Raw genomic sequence first — 21932 nt, forward strand, 5'->3', positions numbered from 1 at the left:
TTACAACATGACCTCTATGGGAGCGTGGGGGGGGGAAGGGGGGCACAACACCACGTGCCGGGTATGTGTGGCCGAAGCTCCCATTGCAAAATTTGCAGCATTGTCCCTCTCGTATTTGATTTGGTGAAAAATATGCTTAGAAATCAGTTTGCGTTCTAGATGGTCAAATCGCCCTCGGTGGGCCCGATTCCTTTCATAAACACAGCTGTTGTGTTTGAATCTTGAGACAGCGTGCTGAGGCATTGCTCACACCAATGTCGCTGTTGGTTGAAATTCTGATGCAGAGCCACGCGTTGTCGCGTGATTTACGAACGACTCTCCCAGGTTTAAATCATGCGTGTCATGTCCGAACCGATAGTAAGGGCCAGTGACGGGCTCAATTTATTGTTAAATTATCCACCAGTTTAAATAATTTATAGTCCAGAGGTTTCCCAAGCTTGTGGCTGGAAGTACTTCGGTGACTCCATGACTGGGCAAACTATCATGATTTGGAAATGCTCTCATGCTGGAAATCGTGAAAATCTATGACTTTCTGTCCTCAGGCGCGTGCTTACGTATTTACCGTGATTATTAACTCTTGACGGAACACACAGCTGGCGCAGGTCATTCTATTTTATTTTTTTGCAGGTACCCTAGTCAAGAGCAAAGTATGATCAAAGTTGACGTTAGCTCGTTTTAAACCCGTTCATGTTACGTTTTGGTGGCGATTTTTTGCCAATGTGAACACTTCTTTCGCTCTCCGGAGCAATTTTTCGATAGGATAAGAGTTTAATGCGCGTGTTTTAATCATCCGTGACAGTTCACGTGTGATGAAAGAGATCTGGCCCTAAACTTCTGTAATCAATGCAGCGCCTGTAGCGATCCGTAATCTTGGCCGAATGGGTAAAGAAGTGAATTCATGCATCCCAAATCCACGGGCCCGTGCGCACCCATTTTCACCAGTCGCTGGCCTCTGGCGGTCCGCTGGACGGGTTTGCTAGCGGGCCTCCGCAGCAAACACATCGATCGGTGGCTGGCCAGCTGGCTGGAAACCAACTTTGCATGTGCCAACGGTGTCGTTGATGTCAGTCAAAGTCAACGTCATGTCAGGTCCAGACGCGTAAATCGCCCAAAGTGATGCTTTATCGTTGGAGGCAATGATCATATCAGGCCAAATCTACAAGTCGTCTGCGAATCTATTGTTTATTAGTTATATTTATTATATATATATATATATATATATATATATATTATTTGTCATTTATATGATATATAAAACTATTAGGATCATTATGCCTCAAACGTAGATAACGGACTTATATATTAATATGATGACATTCTAGGTCATGTTCAAGTCAGGTTAAGTCTTGTAACTTTCCCAGTACATTGCGATAAACTCATTCGCATTGGACCCAATGCCTGACAAGGCATGATCATGCATCGGAAGATTCCAATTCTAGGGATGCTTTCCGAAGACATGTCTTAAGTACGTGAAACGCTGTGGAAATTAACCCCACGACAGAAAATATGGATGTAATAGCGTTCTCGTGGGCATTTCATATACGTCGGTCGATGGATACTTGTCATATAGACACGGGTAAGGCTGTTTTGTGAGCCCGGTGGGATTTATGTTGCCCAAAATTGGAAGTTGTTTTTACCTGAAATTATCCAGCGAGTCACAACGCGTAATTTTGGCTAATACGCTTAATCCGTATAAAAGCATGCTGACTCATTATTGTTACTGAATTGCTGCATTACATTGATGCACAGCATTGCTGATTCATTACATTATCCATATTACGACATCACCGGTTAAAGTTATCCGGCGATCACAATATAGTAAAATGATTTTCCAATTTTACTTAACCTCTGAAGCAGCAGCGTAGGTACTGCTCACATCGATGCGGCCCGTGCTCCTCGAGCAGCCCGGGACCCCGGCGGCGGCACTGCATATGGGCGGCGTCGCGTCGGTGCCGTCGCGTCGGAATAAGTCGCGTCGCTCCGAATCGGCGGCGATCCTTCTCGGGCCGGCGAGTGGGGCGCGCGACCTCCGCCGCCCTGGTGGCGCTCAGCGCCGCGGACACGACCATAACTTATACCGCGATACCGCCGCGTCGGACCCGACGCCGACCAATTCGGCGCACGCCCAACCGGCGACGGCCGCGCCCCTGGCGGCGGCGACGCGCACCAGGCGACCGGCCCCGCCGCCAGTGGCCAGCTCGGAGCCCGGCGGGCGCGCGCGCGTTCGGTTGCGGCCGAAGCTGTTGGGGAGCGCCGTGAGGAAGCCGAGCGGCGGCGCGTGCCGCGCGGGACCGCGAGCGAGCGGCGTGAGGTAGCCGGTGACCAGGTGGCGCCATGGCTGCGGCGGCAACCTGCGGAGCGCTGGCTGCGCTGCTGGCGGTGGCGGCCGCCGCCGGCCGCGCCGCAGACCCCGAGCTATCGCGCGTGGTGCAGACGCGCCGCGGTCGCGTGCAGGGCCTGCGCCTGACGCCGGGCCCCGGCCTGCCGCCAGTCGAGGCGTTCCTGGGCCTGCCGTACGCGGCGCCGCCGACCCGCTTCATGCCGCCCACGTCGCCGTCGACCTGGCAGGGCGTGAGAGCAGCGCGAGAGTTCGGGCCCGTCTGTCCGCAGCGGCTGCCGGAGCTGGGCAACAGGACGGCGGCGCTGATGGTCATGCCGGAGGCCAGGTACCGCCGGCTGCTGCGACTGCGGCAGCTGGTGCGACGCCAGAGCGAGGACTGCCTCTTCCTCAACATTTACACGCCGGCCACAGGTAAGCGGACCTGGGTCCTCCTGATGTGAACCCGTCGTTCCTAGAGTGAACTGGTGGGGGTCCTGGGCTTCTTCAGATCTTTACGTTCGCTGCACGCTAATGTTTTGGACATGGTGGTAGGCAAAAGGAATTTCATGATAACGAGCACGCGATTACTAACGTTGGGAACGGAACTGGGATTGATGATATATGATTGTACACGGCCACTAACGTTGAGAATGGATGGTACATGACAAGTGGCGTGGCAAGGTCAGAATATCAAACGTTTCACACTACCCAAGCGCCAGGCGGCGAAGCGTCTTTTGAATGAGGTGAACGACATAGCTTTGATGGGAACAATGAAATGTTCGAATGGGGACTCCGATCTTTAAATCTTTATTTGCATCGCAACAGCGCAATGGGTTTTCGCATCGTCTCCCGGGCACGGTTATGAAATTCTAATCAGTCGTAATCAAAATTTATTTCGTTTGGCTGGGCTAGCAAGATTGCCGGAAATGCAATAAACTGTGGGGCTGTTGGTCACGAAGTACTTTCTCCTTTTTCCTCCACTTATCTTGCTCCTCTTGCACACGCACATACACACAACACACACACACACACACACACACACACACACCACACACACACACACACACACACACGCTCTCTCTCCTTCTCTCTCTCTCCTTCTCTCTCTCTCCTTCTCTCTCTCTCTCCTTCTCTCTCTCTCTTCCTTTATCTCCCTCTCTCTCATTATCTCTCTTTGTTTCCCTCTCTCTTCTCTCTCTCTTTCTCTCCCTTTCTCTCCCTCTCTCCTTCTCTCTCTCTTCTCTCTCCCTCTGTCTCTTCTCTCTCTCTTCCCCCCCTCTTTCTCTCCCCTTCTCTTTCTTTCTCCATCTCCCTAACCCCCTTACCTCCCTTGCTCTCGCCTCTCACACCGGTGTAGGCCTTTGATTGGGTTACGTGAGAATGATGATCGATATAAATCTGAGTTAAACGAAGTTATCTGGCGATTTCGCCTCGGTCGCCGCATCGACACACCCACGCACCCATCAATAAGTACCACCTTACCTGATTGGCCTCGAGCCTTTCTGAAATCATTCGTGGTGAATGTGAAAGCCACCCGGGCCACCCGATTCCGACTCCCTGCATCAAAGATGGATAATGCCCGAGGTGCTCATCCCAGCACGGCCCTGCCAGCAAACAACTGAAGGAGACCAGAGGCCCGCACGCTGCCTGGGTTCGACGGGTCCGCCTCAGGCTCGCTATTCATAATAAATAACGGCAGGAGGAATATAAAATGCGGTTTAAGTGCCCGCAGCTGTGGCACAAGCCCGAAGACCGGAGCGTTGCCGTTGACGGAGGGTGTGTTGTGCTATGATGTGCTGCAGTGTGTTGGCAGCCCATTCGTCCTGGTATTGTCTGCGCAATGTAAAAATAGTTTTTAAAAATCAGCTAACGAGCCCAGCTGCGTCCCGTTCAGTTCCGTTCGATTTTTTGGTCGTTTGGATCTGTTGTGTCTTTCAGTATATCAAGCGCACCCAGTGACCAAAAGATACCAAAGATACGCAACGTAGAAAATGAAAAGCTATCCAAAACTGATCACGGACACCTATTCATCGTCCGAACGTTCATGCGGTTAGCTTACGAATTCTGTTTGGTTCGGAATGGCGGTGAGTCTGACCGCCATACCGGCCGATGTCTGTGATGCCGGCGATGTGTCTTGATTACAGCGGACGTAAGCCGGCTGCCTCTAGGCTGAACGATCTCCGTGGATCTGCCTAACGAGGCGCATCAGGAAGCTTTTCAGTCATGAGACAAATATGACCCACCAGGAAGTCAAATACCTTAAGGGCGATGTGTCCAGAAATATGTATTCCTCTTAACTGCAATGCACTACATGAACATTTTTCGAAGGCTACTTATTAGAGCAGATGCGATGCATGAAATAGGCCATACATACATTGTACCACACTGTGGATTGATAAATAGGTATCGACTTACTTGATATTCATTTGTTTGCACTACGTAAATGTCACCTTGTGTTTTCTGACCTGTAGCGCATTCTAGCAATGCAGTAAGGGCATCAGGTTGCATGCGCTCTTGCACACGTTATATCACACTTTGTGGCAAATATTAATGGAACGCAATACAGCTCTGTCTACATGACGTATAGACTAACAAATCCAGGAATAATATCTGAATTAAACTTGTGGGAATCGAACAATCTTAACGACACTCATGTGGAGCAGATTGGATTCAAGACGTAGCCACCACACATAGATTAGATCATATCAAATTCAACTGTCCACGTCTTCCTCACTCACAGACCTCATCCACTTGACCTCATCGCATCGTTGAAGAGCACGTGAAGCCAGATCGTTTTGACCAACAATAAGGTTAGAAGACGGCATAACCTGTGCGAAAAAGGAAAGCCATCTATGAAGCTCGGTTACGAGGGCATTGGGTAGTGACCAGTATGTGAGGCAGGCTCATGGAGTTGCGCCTATGCACCTCGTCTTTTGCGCTTGTTAGGCAACTGGCTAATACAGCAAGGCTGGAACGGCACCGGCCGTTTCATGATATTCTCGGCACATTAAAAGCGGGAATAATTTTCCTCGGAACTGGAGTGGGCCTGTGGCGTAAAAATGGGATGCAGTTTGAATACACAAAGCATGTAGAGCTTATCTGAAAAGTATGTATCTGCGGTCTGTGTTCACTTGCCCGCTTGCTTCGATTTTTTAAGTCGTCAGTTTTTGGGTGCTACATAAAGAGAGCAAAACATAAATATAGTTCCCCTTTTCTCTCACTGAGTGCGCCATTGACAACATTCTCAAGGGTGTTAAAAATAAGCTCAAACTCCATCGATCAGTTGCAGTCAAAGCATGACCATGTTTTGTGGCAAAACACGCGCGGCAGATTCCAACGTTTTAGGAGAGTTTACATCGGCCACGCCCTTCACTAAAATTCGGCCGAAATTCACGGCGTGAAAATAGCATTCGATGATCAAACCTACATACCGCCGTTTTTGCAGAGTCGCACGTGTAATTATCGTTTTTTTCGCAGAATGCCTCTCACCACGCCTCATCATCCCGCATAGTCTCGGCCTTCAAACGTGTTTACTGGTTGGAACTGAACCCAAATAGTGGCTTACAAGGTTAATCCACTATTTGGTGGCTCACCTTGTTAGCTGCCACGGTTGTATCGTTTCGCTCGTTGGGTCGGAATGGTGCACAAGTCATCTGTACCTTTCAGCTATCCTCTGAGAATAGGCGAATGGAGGTTAAGCGTCCGATATTCAACAGTAACGCCTGCTTTCATTCGTTTCGCGTCTGCTGCCTGACACCAGAGATCAGATGCCAGTCTGATGTGTACTGAGTCTAATCCGTCAACATCTTCAGCATAAAATGGCTGAGCTCTCGTCCTGAAGGGCACTTCTAGCAATCTGCCAATTCTGCATGGCTTATGAAATAGATGTCACGTCTTCTATCGGATGAATGCACATTACGTGGATGTCTACAGACGTTGTTTGAAGGCGATTTACATAGAGGCGTGCAAGTGTCATAGGCTGACAAGTTTTCTTTTAAGAATCATTCCATATTTTTTTCTTATCTTAAGGCCACCGGCAATCACAATTTCACACTAAAAGAACCTAATGGGGGAAATGGGGATTGCCAATATTTCATTTTGGCAATTGTAACGCCCAGTGGAGCAAATGGTTCTGAGACCTCCATTGCATTACTTTAAGTTGAGTCCGTAGATGCCTTAGCCAACCGCCGAGGCGTATCTTGCCATCCCAGTGGGAAGTTATTGCAGAGTCTGTGGCGTATCAATTTCGACGACGGCCTCAAATCCCACGCTTCAGGGACGTTTCAGTCAAAACAGTCTCTCACCGCAAATAGCGTTGAGTTTTGAAAGAAGATTCCATCAAAAATTAGCCTCCTCAGGGAGCGTGGGCCGGCCTCGGTGGCGGCTGAAAAAGAGTGACCAGGCTTTAGAGAGAATTTTTCAGCTGCAGGATGGAAGCATCCCTGGAAATTGACGCTAACAAAGGATGCATATTTCGCCACACCGTGGTCGTTAGTGACAAGCGACAGCTGGGGGCGTCATGGCTCACGACAAAACTCCGGCGTCATTTATCACTGTCACCGTCGAACATTTCCGCGAGGAGGTGTCACTCGGCTGTATAATCACCTTCACAGCCAAGCTGCTCGACAGATGGTGTCGTTTTGCTGTACATATGTCAGATGAATACAGATGAACGTCCTGTTCACACCCCAGACTTTCTGGTGGCGCCGTGGTTCTGCTGAACGTCATCATCGCGCCACGTTATCGGTTCAGCGACGTAGCGACGATTCAAAATCCGCGTCCCGCCTCCGACGCACCGCACAGTCCATTTTCCGTTGGCGGATGCCACCATTCTGACGCTCGGACCGTTCTAGGGCAGGCGTCTGTTGTCAGCGCGCGTCGTTTCGGGGTTACTTCCTCGGCTTCACCAGTTTTGAGGCGTCCTTGACGTCCAGCTGTAACCGTCACGGACACCTGCACCACTTGATTTCCCTGGGGCTGATGACGTACGTAGTTTGGCGACAAATTTACGTTTTATCCTCGCTGTGTCGGGTCAGCGGGGACGCTTCCCTTAAGAACTCGCGGGATGCTTCAAATTTGCCTTGCAGTTGAACTTCCAAATACAATATGCTGATGGCTTTTCCCAAGCGGCTGCACCATGCTGCTGTCGTCTTCTGTATTCACCCACGTGACATGCAAACAATTTGGAACATTCTGCCGGTGAGTGAGCGCCATCGATTGACCCAACTGTCCTGACCTTTCCTGGCATTCGCCAGCGCCTCGTTCTCCAAGCTCGCATCGCCCTCGGGTGCAGACTTCCCGAATGTCTGCACCCTTCCCTCGCTGGATTTCGCGAGCCACCGAAAGTCGTCTTCCCGTTTTTTTTCGCGAGCTACCAAAGGCTGTCTTCCTGCCCGTTTTCCTGAGCTACCAGAGGTCGTCTCCCTAATTGTTTCGGCTGTTGATCTACTCAGTTTCTGCTCGACGGTAACTGATATCGACATCGTCATATTTTGTACGACCGTTCGTCGTCTTACCTTATCCTGCTGGAACCACACACCTTGCCGATCTGAAGCCGCTGCTTTTTTGAAACTGAAAGGTCGCTAACGAGCGGGCTGACAGCATTTCACGGTGTCACGCGTACTCATGCGTTCAGTTACCTTACCAACGCAATTTTAGCCATCTTGTCTGACTGCAGCAGAGCTTCGGTTTACGCAGTCAACATCTGCGTACATAACGAGGCAATCGTCGCGATGCAGCCGCCTGGCCGCCCTTCAGGCTATTAACCCAGTTTGCTGGCGTTTGAATCAAGTTCCCAAACACCTAGCTGTATGTGGGGCGAATATCTTTAGATGCGAACGTGTGTGAGGCCTGTGGGCTTGATAATAACCATTTACCGGCGTTTTAGTGATGGCAATGACCATCTTCAGGGCTCAGAGATGATTGAGAGCGCTACGTCGGCAACTGATTGGCCCTTATAGGAGCCAAACATCCATACCGAAAGGTACATAAGCGCGGCACGCAAATCTTATGATATGGCATGCGATCCATACATACATATATATATATATATATATAATATATATATATGTATATATATATATAATATTAGATTGCGTAATGTGATTAGTATAATTAGTATCACAGTATATATTATTATTAGTATATTAGTATAACAAGTGTGATCGCATTCTTAAGACAGTTGTCGGTAATAGGGGTACGCATAATATATTATATTATTTTTATAGTACACATAAATGTATCATATGTTTTATAGATCTATATGTATATATATTATATATATTATATATAGATATATATATCGATCTATCTATTATCTATCTTCTATCTCTATCATATTCTTTCTATCTATCTATATATAGATATATATATATATATAGATATATATAATATATATATATCTATCTATCATCTATCTATCTCTCTATCTACTATCATCTATCTATCTCTATCTATCTATCTATTCCTATCTATCTATCTTATATATTATATATATATATATAATATAAGCATATGATAAACATTTATGTGTACTATAAAATGATATAACATATTATGCATACCACCATTACTGACAACTGTCTTAAGAATGCGATCACACTTATTAATTGCATAAATAAAACCATTATCGGCATCCATATCGGAATCGCGGAACACTGAGAACATCTCGGGCTCCGTAAAGGTTCCAAGAATGAAACGTTGGATTAATTGCTATGAATGTAAGTACAGTTCACCTGATACCTATGCACCACACCCTCATTCCCCAACACTGATGACACCCCCGAAATATCAAAGGTATGTGATAATTCTGCACAAGTAATATAAATCACACAATGATACTACAACCGCAAAACACACACACACACACACACACTCTCTCTCTCTCTCTCTCTCTCTCCTCTCTCTCTCTCTCTCTCTCTCTCTCTTCTCTCTCTTCTCTCTTCTCTTCTCTCTCTCTCTCTCTCTCTCTCTCTCTCTCTCTCTCTCTCTCTCTCTCTCTCTCTCTCTCTCTCTCTCTCCCTCTCTCTCTCTCTCTCTCTCTCTCGAGTCGACCCCGACGTCACCGCACTCCCTGCAGCCCCTCTCGCCTCGCCACCAGCGCTCGCATCACACCGGTGGGCGACGGAGCCGCCCCCCGGCCGTCCGCCCTGCGGCGGCACCGTCTGCCAGCGTGCGTGACGCCGCCCCGGCGGCCGGGGAAGGCCCAGCGCGCTGGCCGGCGCGCTGGCCGTCCCCGTCGATCGGCCGCGCTGGCCGGCTAATTAGGTTGGGGAGCATTTGCCAGCACTCGGCCGTAATTGCAGCTGGCGTAATAGCAAGCGTCGTGCGGGTTATTGCTCGCCCGCAGTGCGATTGCCCGGATGATGGCATCTAAATTGCCGCTGTTGACTTCGGCGGCCTGTTATATAAGGCGGCCGCGATTTCGGGATTGTCTTGCCTGGCGCGGCAGGAATTTTCTGACCTTATTGCATAGCGTCATTAAACCCTAAGCTGTGCCGTTAATTTGAAAGGAGAGTGAACTTTTGAAAGGAAAGTGAACGAAGTACAAGGAAAGAATGAAATAACAGGTTGAAACTAGCTGGGCTCTTGGGATGAGTGTGCGCCGTTGAGACCCAATGTTGAGCGTTGTACATGATGTGGACATGGATTTGAAAGCGAAAACCAATGTTTTTCAGCCTGGAGTATATACTACGCAAATATGCGTTACTGAAATCCCCTCCTGTATGACGCCTGGTGGTGGCAGCCGGGAGCAGCCGTTCAAACGGAATGATTTGTTGACGAGGTGTGTTTGTGTACGTATATCTGTTCAGCGCATTCTTCCTGAAAAAAAACATGTTTTAGTTTAATGCAGGTGATGCAGTTAACTTTGGCTCGTTCGTGCTCATGTAGAAGTGCCAGCACGGATCCCGTCCTGTGTAATCTATAAACCGTGATCAATGTTCACTTCTTACCGCACATTGCTGCAGTAACTGCAACGTGTTTTAAAGCACATTTCCTCCGTCTCACCGAGCAGGAAAATGTAACATTAGGCTTATTGCTGTGTGCAGAAAAGCCAGAAAAAAATAAAGCCCCTTCCCCACAAGGGATGCATTTTCTCGGCTGTATTGATTGATAGCGGAAGTGGAGGTCATGTTGTAGTCAATGTTATGTTCAGTAATGGCTTCAACACCTCAGCATTAGATAAACTTTCCCTACTCTTTCCCGTTCCCAACACATAAATTGGATTAACTCGCCAGCCACCCACGCCTGTTTGATATGCACCTAGGAGTGAACAATTCATAGGGAATGAAAGAGGCAATTTAAAGCACGGCATTTTTTATCGCCATTTTTCCCCTGTTGAGCCCCCAGTTAGCCATTTTTTGGTTCAGGGCGGGGCTCGATAATGATAAATCTAAGCCATTCCAGTTTCTCTACCCCGTCACGCCACATTATCCTGCCCTACATGTCTTTGTGACAGACCTGTCTTTTTGCTTGGGATTATTTATGCAATTAATAGTTAACCCTAACATAACCATTGTGGTGCAATAATATTCTTGCTGTCGATAGTACTTCGGCATTGTCAAATTAGCTGTTACCAGTCATTCATGAATTATAAGCTACTGTGTCATAGGCTTGATATAGAGCGGTCAACCAATGTGGTACACTGTGATATGGCACGGGTCAACATCTTCATTATGGCACTACCTCAGTGCTGTACTGTGGCATGATATAATGAACAACGATATAGTTTTTGTACTGCAATCCATGCTGCTTTCATAGTAAACCCCATCATGAAAAGATGGGTCAAGCATGCACTCTTGTTGCATGCACATTGCACATTGACTTCCCGTCTGACACGTGACTGACCAAAAGCACATGATACAACATACAAATCACTTTCAGCAAAGCACACAACCAATAAGTGGCATCACTTACTCAGCCTGTTTTGGGAATCTACAAAACGCAGGTGCGAAAGGTGCAAACACATCTTCCACTTCCACAGTCATGCAACATGTTGCAGCCCTCAGGCCGCTTTACTCAAAAATAGCAGGAAAATTTTATATGTGGTGAAATAACACTGCAAACATGCTGACCTTGCACACGGCTGGAGACATGACAAGCACATGTAGTTATGGTTGGATGGGCAAAATGCAAGGAAGTGGTGAAGCTGCCAGTGCACACAAGACACATGATACAAATATTATACAGGACACCAACAGCAATGCTTTTCCACCTTTCTCAGCACCCAGCATCTCGCGCAAGTTGCAGTGACTATCACGTTGATGACTCACGAGCAATGCTCGACTGCATACAACATGTGTTAAGGCAGTACGAGGTGCATCAGTAATAATACAGCTCCATATTTTCAGAATTGTTTAAGGAAAGACAATTTTGCAAAGCCATATAATGCGAGCCTATACTGAGCGTGTCTATTTATGGGCTGCACGCACCAGCACCGACTGCCAGAATGAATTGTTGATATAATGACATACGATAGATTCATTGCATGCTGTAATACCTCAAAAGGTTCAAAATGTTGGCAATGTCATAATGAAGTACCAGGCTTGCCTTTGTACACTCGTTCAACATAAGTGATGGTGTTCCTCTTAGTTTGCTGGCATACCTTTGTCATGTTTAAACATAAACATAAAGGTAGGGGCAGGTATCAATATGTCACGTTTTATTGGGAGTCAGTAGACTTAAAGAATACCAAAGCAATGTTCTCTCTCAGAAATACAAACCTCGCACGCATACTCCCCACCACATCATGATCAATACAAACCATTGGCACACACCACCAGTGATCACACACATTTCAAGCCTCCGATTCACACCCTTTTGTCAAATGAGTGTGATCTCACACTTGCACAGCTTGCGGGACTATCGAATTGCAGGTTTCTCGCAACTCCGCACAGATTTTCAGTCAAAACCGGGGTTCACTGCAATGCGGCTCAAGAGGTTGTACTTGTAGAGCACAATTTTTTGTTCAAGATTTAGATTTGTGGTACAATATGTGTGCAATGTTTAGTGAAATATATATCTTCAAATAACTGCCAATGTTTTCCCTAATTTCATAATGACTTGCTGACCCATAAACCCGTGCAAGATTCTGTGCTCCGGTACCCAAGGGGCCAACCGAGCTGTCTGTAAAAATTCGTCAGTAGGAAGTAAGGAAAAACCCAGCAGGGGAAAAAAGACAGATTTGCCGTCGCGTCTTCTTTTTTTATAAGTTTAGGGAGGGTGCCCATTTTGGGTGCCATACTTTTTTGCAGACAGTGGCGTTCTTTTTTATGACATTGATCTGTGGCCTGGAAATAAGGAAAAATGACCCGTTCACGACGAGTGCCGCACAACGCGAAAGTGCTCACGCTTACGTTCGCGACACGCATTCAGCAGCGAAATCTTGTTAACAGCCAATCATCTTCCACGCATTGTGCCATACGTGCCGCAACAGCGCTTTTGCGAATGTACCAGAGGCCCCGCTGTTTTGACCATAAGCAGAAAACAGCCTGTGGGATGACCGCGGTCGCATAACGTTTCTATGACACCATTAATGCCGAGGCAACTTTGAAACAGGCTCCCAATAAACCTTTTCGCACTTTTGCGGGCGTGTATTTCAAGAACCAGAGCGTTTTGGGTCTTTAAAAAGGACATGACCGTGAACTGCATCAAAAGATCCTCAAGATGGCTATTACAGTTCAAAACGCCACGCAAATGTGGAACATTCTCTTTAAATGTTAGTTAGGTGAGACGCTGTCAGTGAACATTAAGCATCTAATGTTTAAGGCCAATGGCCGTCAAGAGGAGCAGATCTTTTCTAGCATCACAGAGAGAGATTGCATGTGAAGGCTGGCAAAATAGGGCATTCTGCAGTGAATGAGCGAAACTATAGCTGGCCACCGTACGTCATGACGTCGGAAAGCTCATTTAGTCTATTCAAGCACAGAATGGGGAAATGCTTTTGGTTGAATTTTAAGTACAAAACAGCTGGTCAAAATTCAGGGCAGCACTCCCCTTACTTCAGTCATGACCTCCACCAAAGGATGCTAGAGGCACCAGGCGGCATGATTTTTGTACCCTTGACTGAGTGAGTCGCTGTAGCCGTGTGCGGCTACGCTTTGTCGATGGCAGCATGATAGCACCTATGCATCTATATTACGCGTCTAGACCGTAGCATACAGCGATCGCTGAATTACAATAAAAATGCACCTTAATTGAATTCAGAATTGAAAGCTTCATTGCGAATTATCAGAGAGAGCATTTGGCCACAAACCATGCCGAAGAAACACGTCGGCCGTACGTTGATGAAATTAAGTTTTCACAGCGGTGGTTAAGGTGTTTCATTGAAACATTCCCTGAGAAAAACGGGACATCTGAACTCTTAGGGCGAATTCGAAACCACTGACCATGTTGTCAGAATCAGATACATACAACCAATCAAAGAGAGACCAGAGACCTGAGACCAGAGACCTGAGACCAGAGACCTGAGACCAGAGACCACAAGATACAACCAAGCTGCGAAATGTCCAGCCAGGGTGTAGTAACTCTTCCGCGATTAAAGGGAATTTTCAACATTTAAATATTTGAAAGCAGGCATCAGATATGATGAAATAAGCTCAATTTTAGCTGTTGGTACACTTAAACAAACACCATCGCCATCGGCATCCACCAGTCAGCAGTGACGCGGCTACCTGGAGTACCACACCGACAGCTGAACCTGATACGGAAGCGGACAGCTTCCGCACCCGAACGCCAGTTGCGATGCTGCCGTCGCGCGGCGCCGACGTCGGCGCCCCCTTCAAATGCGCCCACCTCCTCAGCAGCAGCAGCCGTCATCATTCATGCAGTCGGCCGCGATGCGATATTCCGCAAAAATGGGCCGAGCGCGCCGGTCGTTTTAATGAATCGCGTTCGACGGGGCTATTAAACTCGCAGCTGCGAGCTCCGTCGACCGCGGCGACCTCGCGAGGGCACTCGCCGTTCGAGTAGAAGCCGATATGGAAAGATAAAGTGCCAAAGGAAAGTCCTCCTCGAGGAAACGGGACTTATTGGCTTCATACCAGACTGCGTGAATAACTGCTTTCCATTTCAGGCGCGGCGACCAACCACCGCCCGTTGTTCAAAGCCGACAGCGACAAAATTGATTGCGGTGGTGGTATGAAAACTAACTTAGCTAAAGACAATTCCCAACTTTTAACCCTTTGATCCCAGGGCCGTTAGTCTTGAAAATGCCAGCCCCAAACTTACCCTAAAAGTGTTCTAACTACGATATTTGCATGAGTTGCTGTGTGGACGATATGAGCGGACCACGTTATAGAACAAAATCTTGCGCATGCGCAATCTACCCGACATACGTTCTAAATGGGGGTGTGGTGCCCAGTGGTGATACAGTCAGCTGCTAAAACGTAAATCGTCCGGAATGAATGAGAGATTGGTTTATACAATGCTCAATTTTATGGAGGAACTTTTTTTGTATTATGCTTGATGATCTCCTAGGCGTTGTTTCCAAACAACGCATTTGCTTGAGCATGTCAGACTTATCAGTTAGTCACGGCATTGAGAGAATGCGGAGGGGCGGGCAACGCCACGCGCAGGCAGCTGACTGGGTGTTTCGTCTTTGAGTGTAGTTTTTAAATGAGGTTTAATAAGACGAGCAGGAATGAACGTAACCTTGAACCTTTCACCTTCGGACCTAATGGCCGTTTCTGTTCCATACTTTCCACGCCGCACGCGCACCACTAAGAAAAATAATGGTACATGGTCATGAATCATATCAGCTGTCAACGGCTGGGCCAACAGCTGGGCCATCAACGGCTGGGCCACCACTGGTGTTCGGTAATTGGTTGGATATGGCTCCATGCCTAGTATGACGCGACAGCGCGCGCCATGTTCAGACAAAACTTGAGATACTTCCAGTATTTCTTCACAAAAGCAGCTAACATGACCACGTTCATCAGCGCTGTTTTAATCTGTTATCCCTGTCACATTACCCTGAAAGTCTAAACCTTTTCTGAAGGCATTTCGGGCTGTTCATATATATTTTGTTATTTATTTTGCAAAGCACGAGCAGACGATCGCGATTTCAGCTTACCTTATGTCTTCTTACCCCACTATAGCTTCTTAGACTGGAAAGACCCGCCATTCGGGGTGCCAGGAAGCCTTGGATAAGCAAAGACATCGAACATTTATCGGGATATATCATACAAACATCCTCATGAACATCCTCAAAAACATCATGCGCTCACACATATTGTTCAGAAACTCAATGCGCTTTTAATGAATTTTAATAAGTCTTTCATATCTTCCTTCAAAGGAAGTGTTCTACACTGTTATGGGGTTTTGAGCAGTAATAGCCGTTTTGAAAATTAGTCGGTGCAGTTCACAGCCATGCTCTTCTTAAAGAGAATGTTCCACATTTGAAGATATAGAAACAAACATCAGATATGATAAAATAAATTCATTTATAGCTGTTGGTATACTTTAAGATGGAAAAGATTGCTCTAGACAACGTGATTCCTTCGTTTCGTAAATATGCTCCTCAACGTGTCATTGTTTGGTTATGTCATCGTATCTTGCACAATATTGATTGAGAGCCAACTGACGGCCGTTATGTGTGGAACCCGTGATCATGAACGCCAGATATGAATGACCTAGCAATTATACTTTTCTTGGACTTGATAGACGCAAGGCTTGCGGAATGACAGGATGTGAATGACAATATTATGATAGCATGGATGCCGGGGTAACCTTGATATAGTCTCCCCATAGCAGTCTGTGAATCTTCGCGGGGGTACAGCTCAAAAACCAGAAGGGCTTCGGTCTTCAGAAGGGCTGGGCTGCGAACTGTCCCGAGTGATCTTCTAGATGACTGTTTCGGCAAAAATCCCATACCAGTGTGGAACATACCCTTTAAGACCTAAAACCCTCTAGATTCTGAATTGCAAGCCCGCGAATAGACTACTTCGTACAAACTATTGTAGGGCCACTCAGGCATGTGCCTCAGCAACGTGATCCAAATTCTGCCACCCCTGAGGTCACACAACGTTCAAGGCCAGGAAGAATAGCATAGTCCGGTGTTGCAGATATGTCGTCCGTGAACACGGTTTCCAAACAAAGTGGATGTCATTTGGCTCCCAAACAAGATTGAGCAGGCTGTGCAAGCTTCTATCATGGATCACGTTTTGGGCTGCTGCATGAAATCAGTTGGACATGCTTTTTTGCGTACTTCTTTTACGGATACAAGACTTGCAATCAAATAACGTAAGAATAACTTTGTTTCCGAACGTGTGAATGCAGGTAAACATCTTAAACTCACGGATGAATATGCAGGAGCACCATGGAAAAGGACAAAACACGAGCACATAATGATAATTGGCTCAATGAACACTTTCAGCACCACCCCTGGCATCCCCCGAGAAGTTTGATGATGATGGTGACGATTTGAGGTTTTAGGGCGCATAGACTGCTGTGGTCATGCAGCGCCCATCCCCGAGAAGTTGGAAGTACCACAAGTAAGTTGCAGGGTGTATAGTTAGCAAGGTTAGTTTGGCAGCTCCTCAAGACCATGCAAACCTTCCATGCCGTAATCACGCAATGACGTATTGCGGAGGATATTTATTGAAAAGAAAAATTTGCTTTGTCTTGAGCCACTTTTCCACTTAAAAGTGTACCATTTCTTTCAAGTGAGCTTGTTTAATCGTATCTGATACTTGTTGCAATATCTTGAAATGTGGGACATTTCCTTAAACAAGCACCTATCCCCTGCCATTATGAGGTTGATTGTTACCGGCATAAACAACTCTTAATACTCGAAAACCAGGAAAATGAGGCGTTTTCCACTCACAATTTGGCAACCACAGCAAACGCTTGAAATACGATCCTTTAGAGTTACCTTGTCAACCTATGTCTGTCACCGGTTGCAGTACATGGTATTGAACAAACCGCTGCCACAATGAGCACTCCGCAGCGACACTTGCTTCTTTCATTCGGTAAGCATTACGACCAAAACCTCCGACCGCTACACGGACAAGACAAGCTCCTGAACATGGAAAAGGCGCAACATAAATCAAAGATCATTTCACCACGTTCTACTAAGTCTGACCGCATCGATTCAGGAGGTGCCCAAGCGGTTACAGCGCCAGTGAAAACACCTGCCATCGGTGCGGCCACTGCGCGCCGTTCCCCGCCACCAGCGTCCCCTCCCCGCACCCCCACCTCTGGCTTGCCGGAGGTGTGCGGCGGCTCGCGGCTCGCGTCTCGTCCGTTGTCAGCAGGCAGCCGGTCCGTGTCGGTGTCCGCCGGCCGCGTGACGTGCGACTGGTGGCGGTCGGCCGAAAAATAACAGCCGGTCGTCGCCACCGCCATTGCCGCCGGCCAGATGGGATGGCGCCGCGGCCGGCCCTTCGGGAATCCTAACCGGGCTCAGAGATGGCGTCCGGTTTTTCTTTGGGTGTTTGAAGCAGGCGGGTGCTTCGTAGTTTAATTGGACTGAGCTAAATACACATTGCAGTGCTGGTTAATGGCCTTCATGCAAGTTCATGCAAAGCCTGCGAAAACGCTGACAAAAATATGTGCTTGGTGGATGGGAGGAAACCAACGGTACTTAATTCGGAGGCAATACGAACTGGGGCGTGGTAGTTCCAAGGATGTCAAATTGGAGCAGATTGTGAACTGAAGCTTTGGGCATTCATAACGAACATACTTTAAAAAAAGGAAGGAACAAAGACAAAAAATCGTACCATATTTTTCCAAACATTCACATACAAGTGTGATATTCGTTATCTGAACAGGTTTCCATGCATCTCATTTGGCTCACATTTGGCTGTCGCCGTCTTAAACCGTTTATGAAGGTCCTAGGCCCAGCATTTAATCCGGGATTCCACAGTTCACTCACCTTTCTACGGAATCATGATAAATGAAAATTATTTGTCATCACTGTGCTCAGAATGATTTCTCGTGAACAGGCGCTTCACCCCGCAACTGAAATATCGGCCAGGCTGCTTCTTCACAGCTAGTGAGCCGTTGCGAAATGCTTGGAGAGATATCTTGATTCAACACCAGCCGCGTTGACTTTGCGAGTTGGAGGGCTCGGCCGCGCCTCGAGGCTGTTTGGCAGACACGCTGGTGCTGTGTGGAACTATTTGCTCACTCGAGCCGAGTTATGTTAGGAGCATAGTTATGAGGAATATTGAGGATAATAATGATGAGGAAGAGTTCTCTGTTAGAGGTGGTCACATGCGGGTGAGATGGGTGGCGAGTGTGATCTTCCTGCGATCACTTGTCGGGAGATGCAGTGGTTGAGCCATCCGACAAAGTGACTCATGAGATAGAAAATAAGTTGCCAAAAAGCATGGCACTATCTAGCAGATAGCACGGCCCAGCAGAATATATGTTACGGCGCCTAACGCCACTGGTCTGTCTATTCTCACCAACACGCGGTTAAGATGTCTTTTAAGATTTCTTGCAGACATTATGTATAAAATACCATGCAACAAAGCACCACTTTAGAACGTAGTTTTTTAAAGACATCGTTTCTACTTAAGGCATTACACGACAAACCAACAGGTCGAATGGTAAATTTTATACCTTCGTTTCTTGGACTTTGATACAAATGGGTCACAGCAGATGTCAGCCGCACTGAAGATACCTGCGGTGGTTTTTTCCACTTCGATGAAAGAAAACAATATAAACCTATAGGTCGAAATGATGCAAACACTTTTCAGGCCACGTGTGTGCCGTGGTTGGAAGCATCATTGCACAAATAAATATTTATTGTGGCATGAATATTTGCAATGCACGCAAAATAATTTTTCCCCACGATTTTGAACCTTGTCTCATTTGCATGTGATAGAGCGTAGCTTAAACCGCATAATCCAAAAATAAAACAGTATGCTATCGGCTTGGAAAGGATTGGAAACAACGTCATCATAAGGGGCTTCGCGTCATTCGCGCCATCCGCCGCCGGCTACCGGTGCGTGCGTGCGTCCCATGCGTCTTTCCGCATAGGCGGCAGAAAATGAGTGCATGGTGAGAAAACACTAAGCTTAGCAACACGATGGCTTGCATGCACTCAGTGCACCAGCGACTCAGCCTAACTCACTCAAACCCATAAAAACTCTTCAAATTAAGCGACCGTCACTTGTCCTCAGTTCCCTGGGATGACCGAGAATCAAGGTCACGGTGGCGCACCACGACGTCGTCACGGTGTTCAGGGCGCTGAAGGAAGTAGGTGCGCCTTACCAGGTCCGCACGCTTTCCGTCTCACGCGCCGCTGTTTCAACAGCTGCCTGGAGCCGCCGGCCATCGCGCCTCCGCCACGCCACAACACTGGGCGCGTTCGAGGCCGCCATGCGCGACATGAGGCTGTTTCAGATCTTTGCCAATTGTTCGCATCGTTTTATTGTACACCCTTTGGGTGTGTTTTTCATACTGCACCTGTATGACCTGAAGCCGTGATGGCCACTATGCGGGTGGTTTCCAATATGCTGATACTGATACTCATACTTCCCTCAAAACGCCTGCATCTAACAGATGGACAATGACAGTCTCAGCGCTCAGTGGGGTTACCCTGAAGTTTCAGTGTCCCGTTGACAATCTTGGCCGCAGCCAAGCTGATGCTAAGGCAGTTACCCTCTGCCCGAAGTACCTCTTCCTTTGGTAAGAAGAACAATGCTGTCTGCACTGTCTTGCCCTGCAAGAACTGGCATGGCTTCTCAGCAGAGCGGCTATGATCGGAGTGGAGGCGCCGCAGGCTGGCCCTGGCGGCAGCCGATTTCAAGGTCCCCCAACTCCGTCGCAAGAGTTCTCCCCGCGGGATAGAGCAACGTGGCGCCAATCGCACTCCGCGACAAAGTTCTCCTCATGGAATCAAATGTTCAAATAGTTGAACCGGTCCCTGCACTGTGCAGCCGATGTATCCTAAAAGTGACAGACTTTTCCATATTTGAAACGCTTTCCACTTCCGGTAAAAGGTATTGTAGAGGTGTACGGACCGCAGTAGTGTTACGTTTCATCAAGTCCAACAGTGCGCAATAAGCTTTATGTGTCATCTTGCCCGGTTCTGATGAACATAGCACGAAAAGATGCAGCGTGTATTATAGTGCATCCCAATGAAACTGCTGAACTACGTTTTGAAAAACGAAAGTGTAGCTTTCCGAATAGCCTAGAATTATCAAAGCTTTGTTCCCGGACAGCAATTTAAAGGTCATGAGAAATTACCCTGGTGCTGAACCGTAAAGTGATGTCTGGTAAATGCTACTATGGCTTCTGACAATTTGGTCAAAAACATCCACTTCCGAAACAAGTTCATGTTATGCACAGCGTTCAGTGTTCACCCACTGCCTTAATCTGATTTAATTGTCCAAATTCAAAATGTCCTCTACTTGCGCATTGATAGCGTTAATAAAAAACGATGGCGCACTATCCTAAACGCAGACAGTCCTCACACTCCGACATCACACAGAACTCTTTTGAACACTTGAGCCACACGGCGTGACTCAGCCGGCCCTTAAGTCACATCTCGCAGGTCAAGGGCACCAACCATCAGCTTCGCGTTCTGGTGACAACAGCTTACGCAAACCGTGTGCGTGTCTCTGCTACCCATCAGCGTTTGCATTGCACCAGCGTTTGCATCACGCAGCGGTCGCGGGGCGATAACCTCATGTTTGCATGTATTTTTCCCTAAACAAAGTGTTTCGAGCTTTCGTAACATTTCTTACGCAAATATTTTGGTAACGCAGTGTACTGCAAACATAACAGAACACATTCGTTGTAAAAAAGACAATTGGTAGTGGGCAGGGAGTCTCACTCTCAAGGTAGCGGGCAGGGAGTCCAATGAGATTTTTCTCGCAGAAGTAGCTGCCTCAAATCGAAATTCTAAGCTGTTCAGAAGTTTTTTGAGAAAACTCGCATTGTCTATCAAGTGGGGTGTGTCTGACCTGAATAAGTGAGTTCAAAAAGGTGGCATAACCCCTTTGAACTTCGCCGCGCACTCGTTTTGTGTTTCCCACATGGATCGGAACAACGGCGTTGTTTGAGCGTTCCATCGTTGCAAGACACTGTCCATGTAACCATGTGCTTCACCCGCACAACAGGCACTGACCCAAGGCTATATGACTGGGTCTTCGTCTGACTGAGCCGCCTCACATGAAGAAGAGACCAAACCACCTTCACAGCACGCACTCCCCCCTGCCCCAATTACCTGGGCCCCGACAGTGCACATGAGGGTAGGGGAGAGGGGGAGGGGGCAGCCGGCTGCGGCGGCGTGCCGCGGCCAGTCTTCGTGCGTTGCACATGATTCATTGGTGTATGGCTCATGTCTTTCCAAGCACATAACTGCCTTTTCATTTTTTAACTGTGGGGAATAAGTCACGCTCTTTCAGATGCCAATGAGAAAAATATAAATATCACACACACACGAAACTGTTCTTCGTGCTTTATAAAAGTTTGCGATGCCTTGATTATGATTTATTGTGCAATGAGGAGTTAAATAATTTCATACAAATATTCAGGGCAGTTTTTAAAATAATAAATAGAGAATGCCAAATCATACTCAAGCGAGTGGGAAAAATTGCCACCGAATGTAGCTCTGCAACCGCGCAACTCAAAATTGCCGGAGGCCTGAACTCTGAAA

At 47.4% G+C, this 21932-nt stretch overlaps 1 protein-coding gene across 1 annotated transcript in view; it reads left to right on the forward strand.

Annotated features, from left to right (window-relative positions):
• Nucleotides 1–1551: 1551 nt before the first annotated feature.
• The window catches only part of LOC119096480 (neuroligin-2-like), a 65204-nt gene continuing 44823 nt past the window's right edge, over nucleotides 1552–21932 (forward strand). The window contains 2 exon segments of the mRNA XM_037219396.1: nucleotides 1552–1576; nucleotides 2492–2752. Coding sequence (XP_037075291.1) covers nucleotides 1552–1576; nucleotides 2492–2752 — 286 coding nt within the window.

This window comes from Pollicipes pollicipes, unplaced genomic scaffold, assembly GCF_011947565.3.
Source record: "Pollicipes pollicipes isolate AB1234 unplaced genomic scaffold, Ppol_2.1 Scaffold_4295;HRSCAF=5057_pilon_pilon_pilon, whole genome shotgun sequence".
Classification (NCBI taxonomy): Eukaryota; Metazoa; Arthropoda; class Thecostraca; order Pollicipedomorpha; family Pollicipedidae; genus Pollicipes; species Pollicipes pollicipes.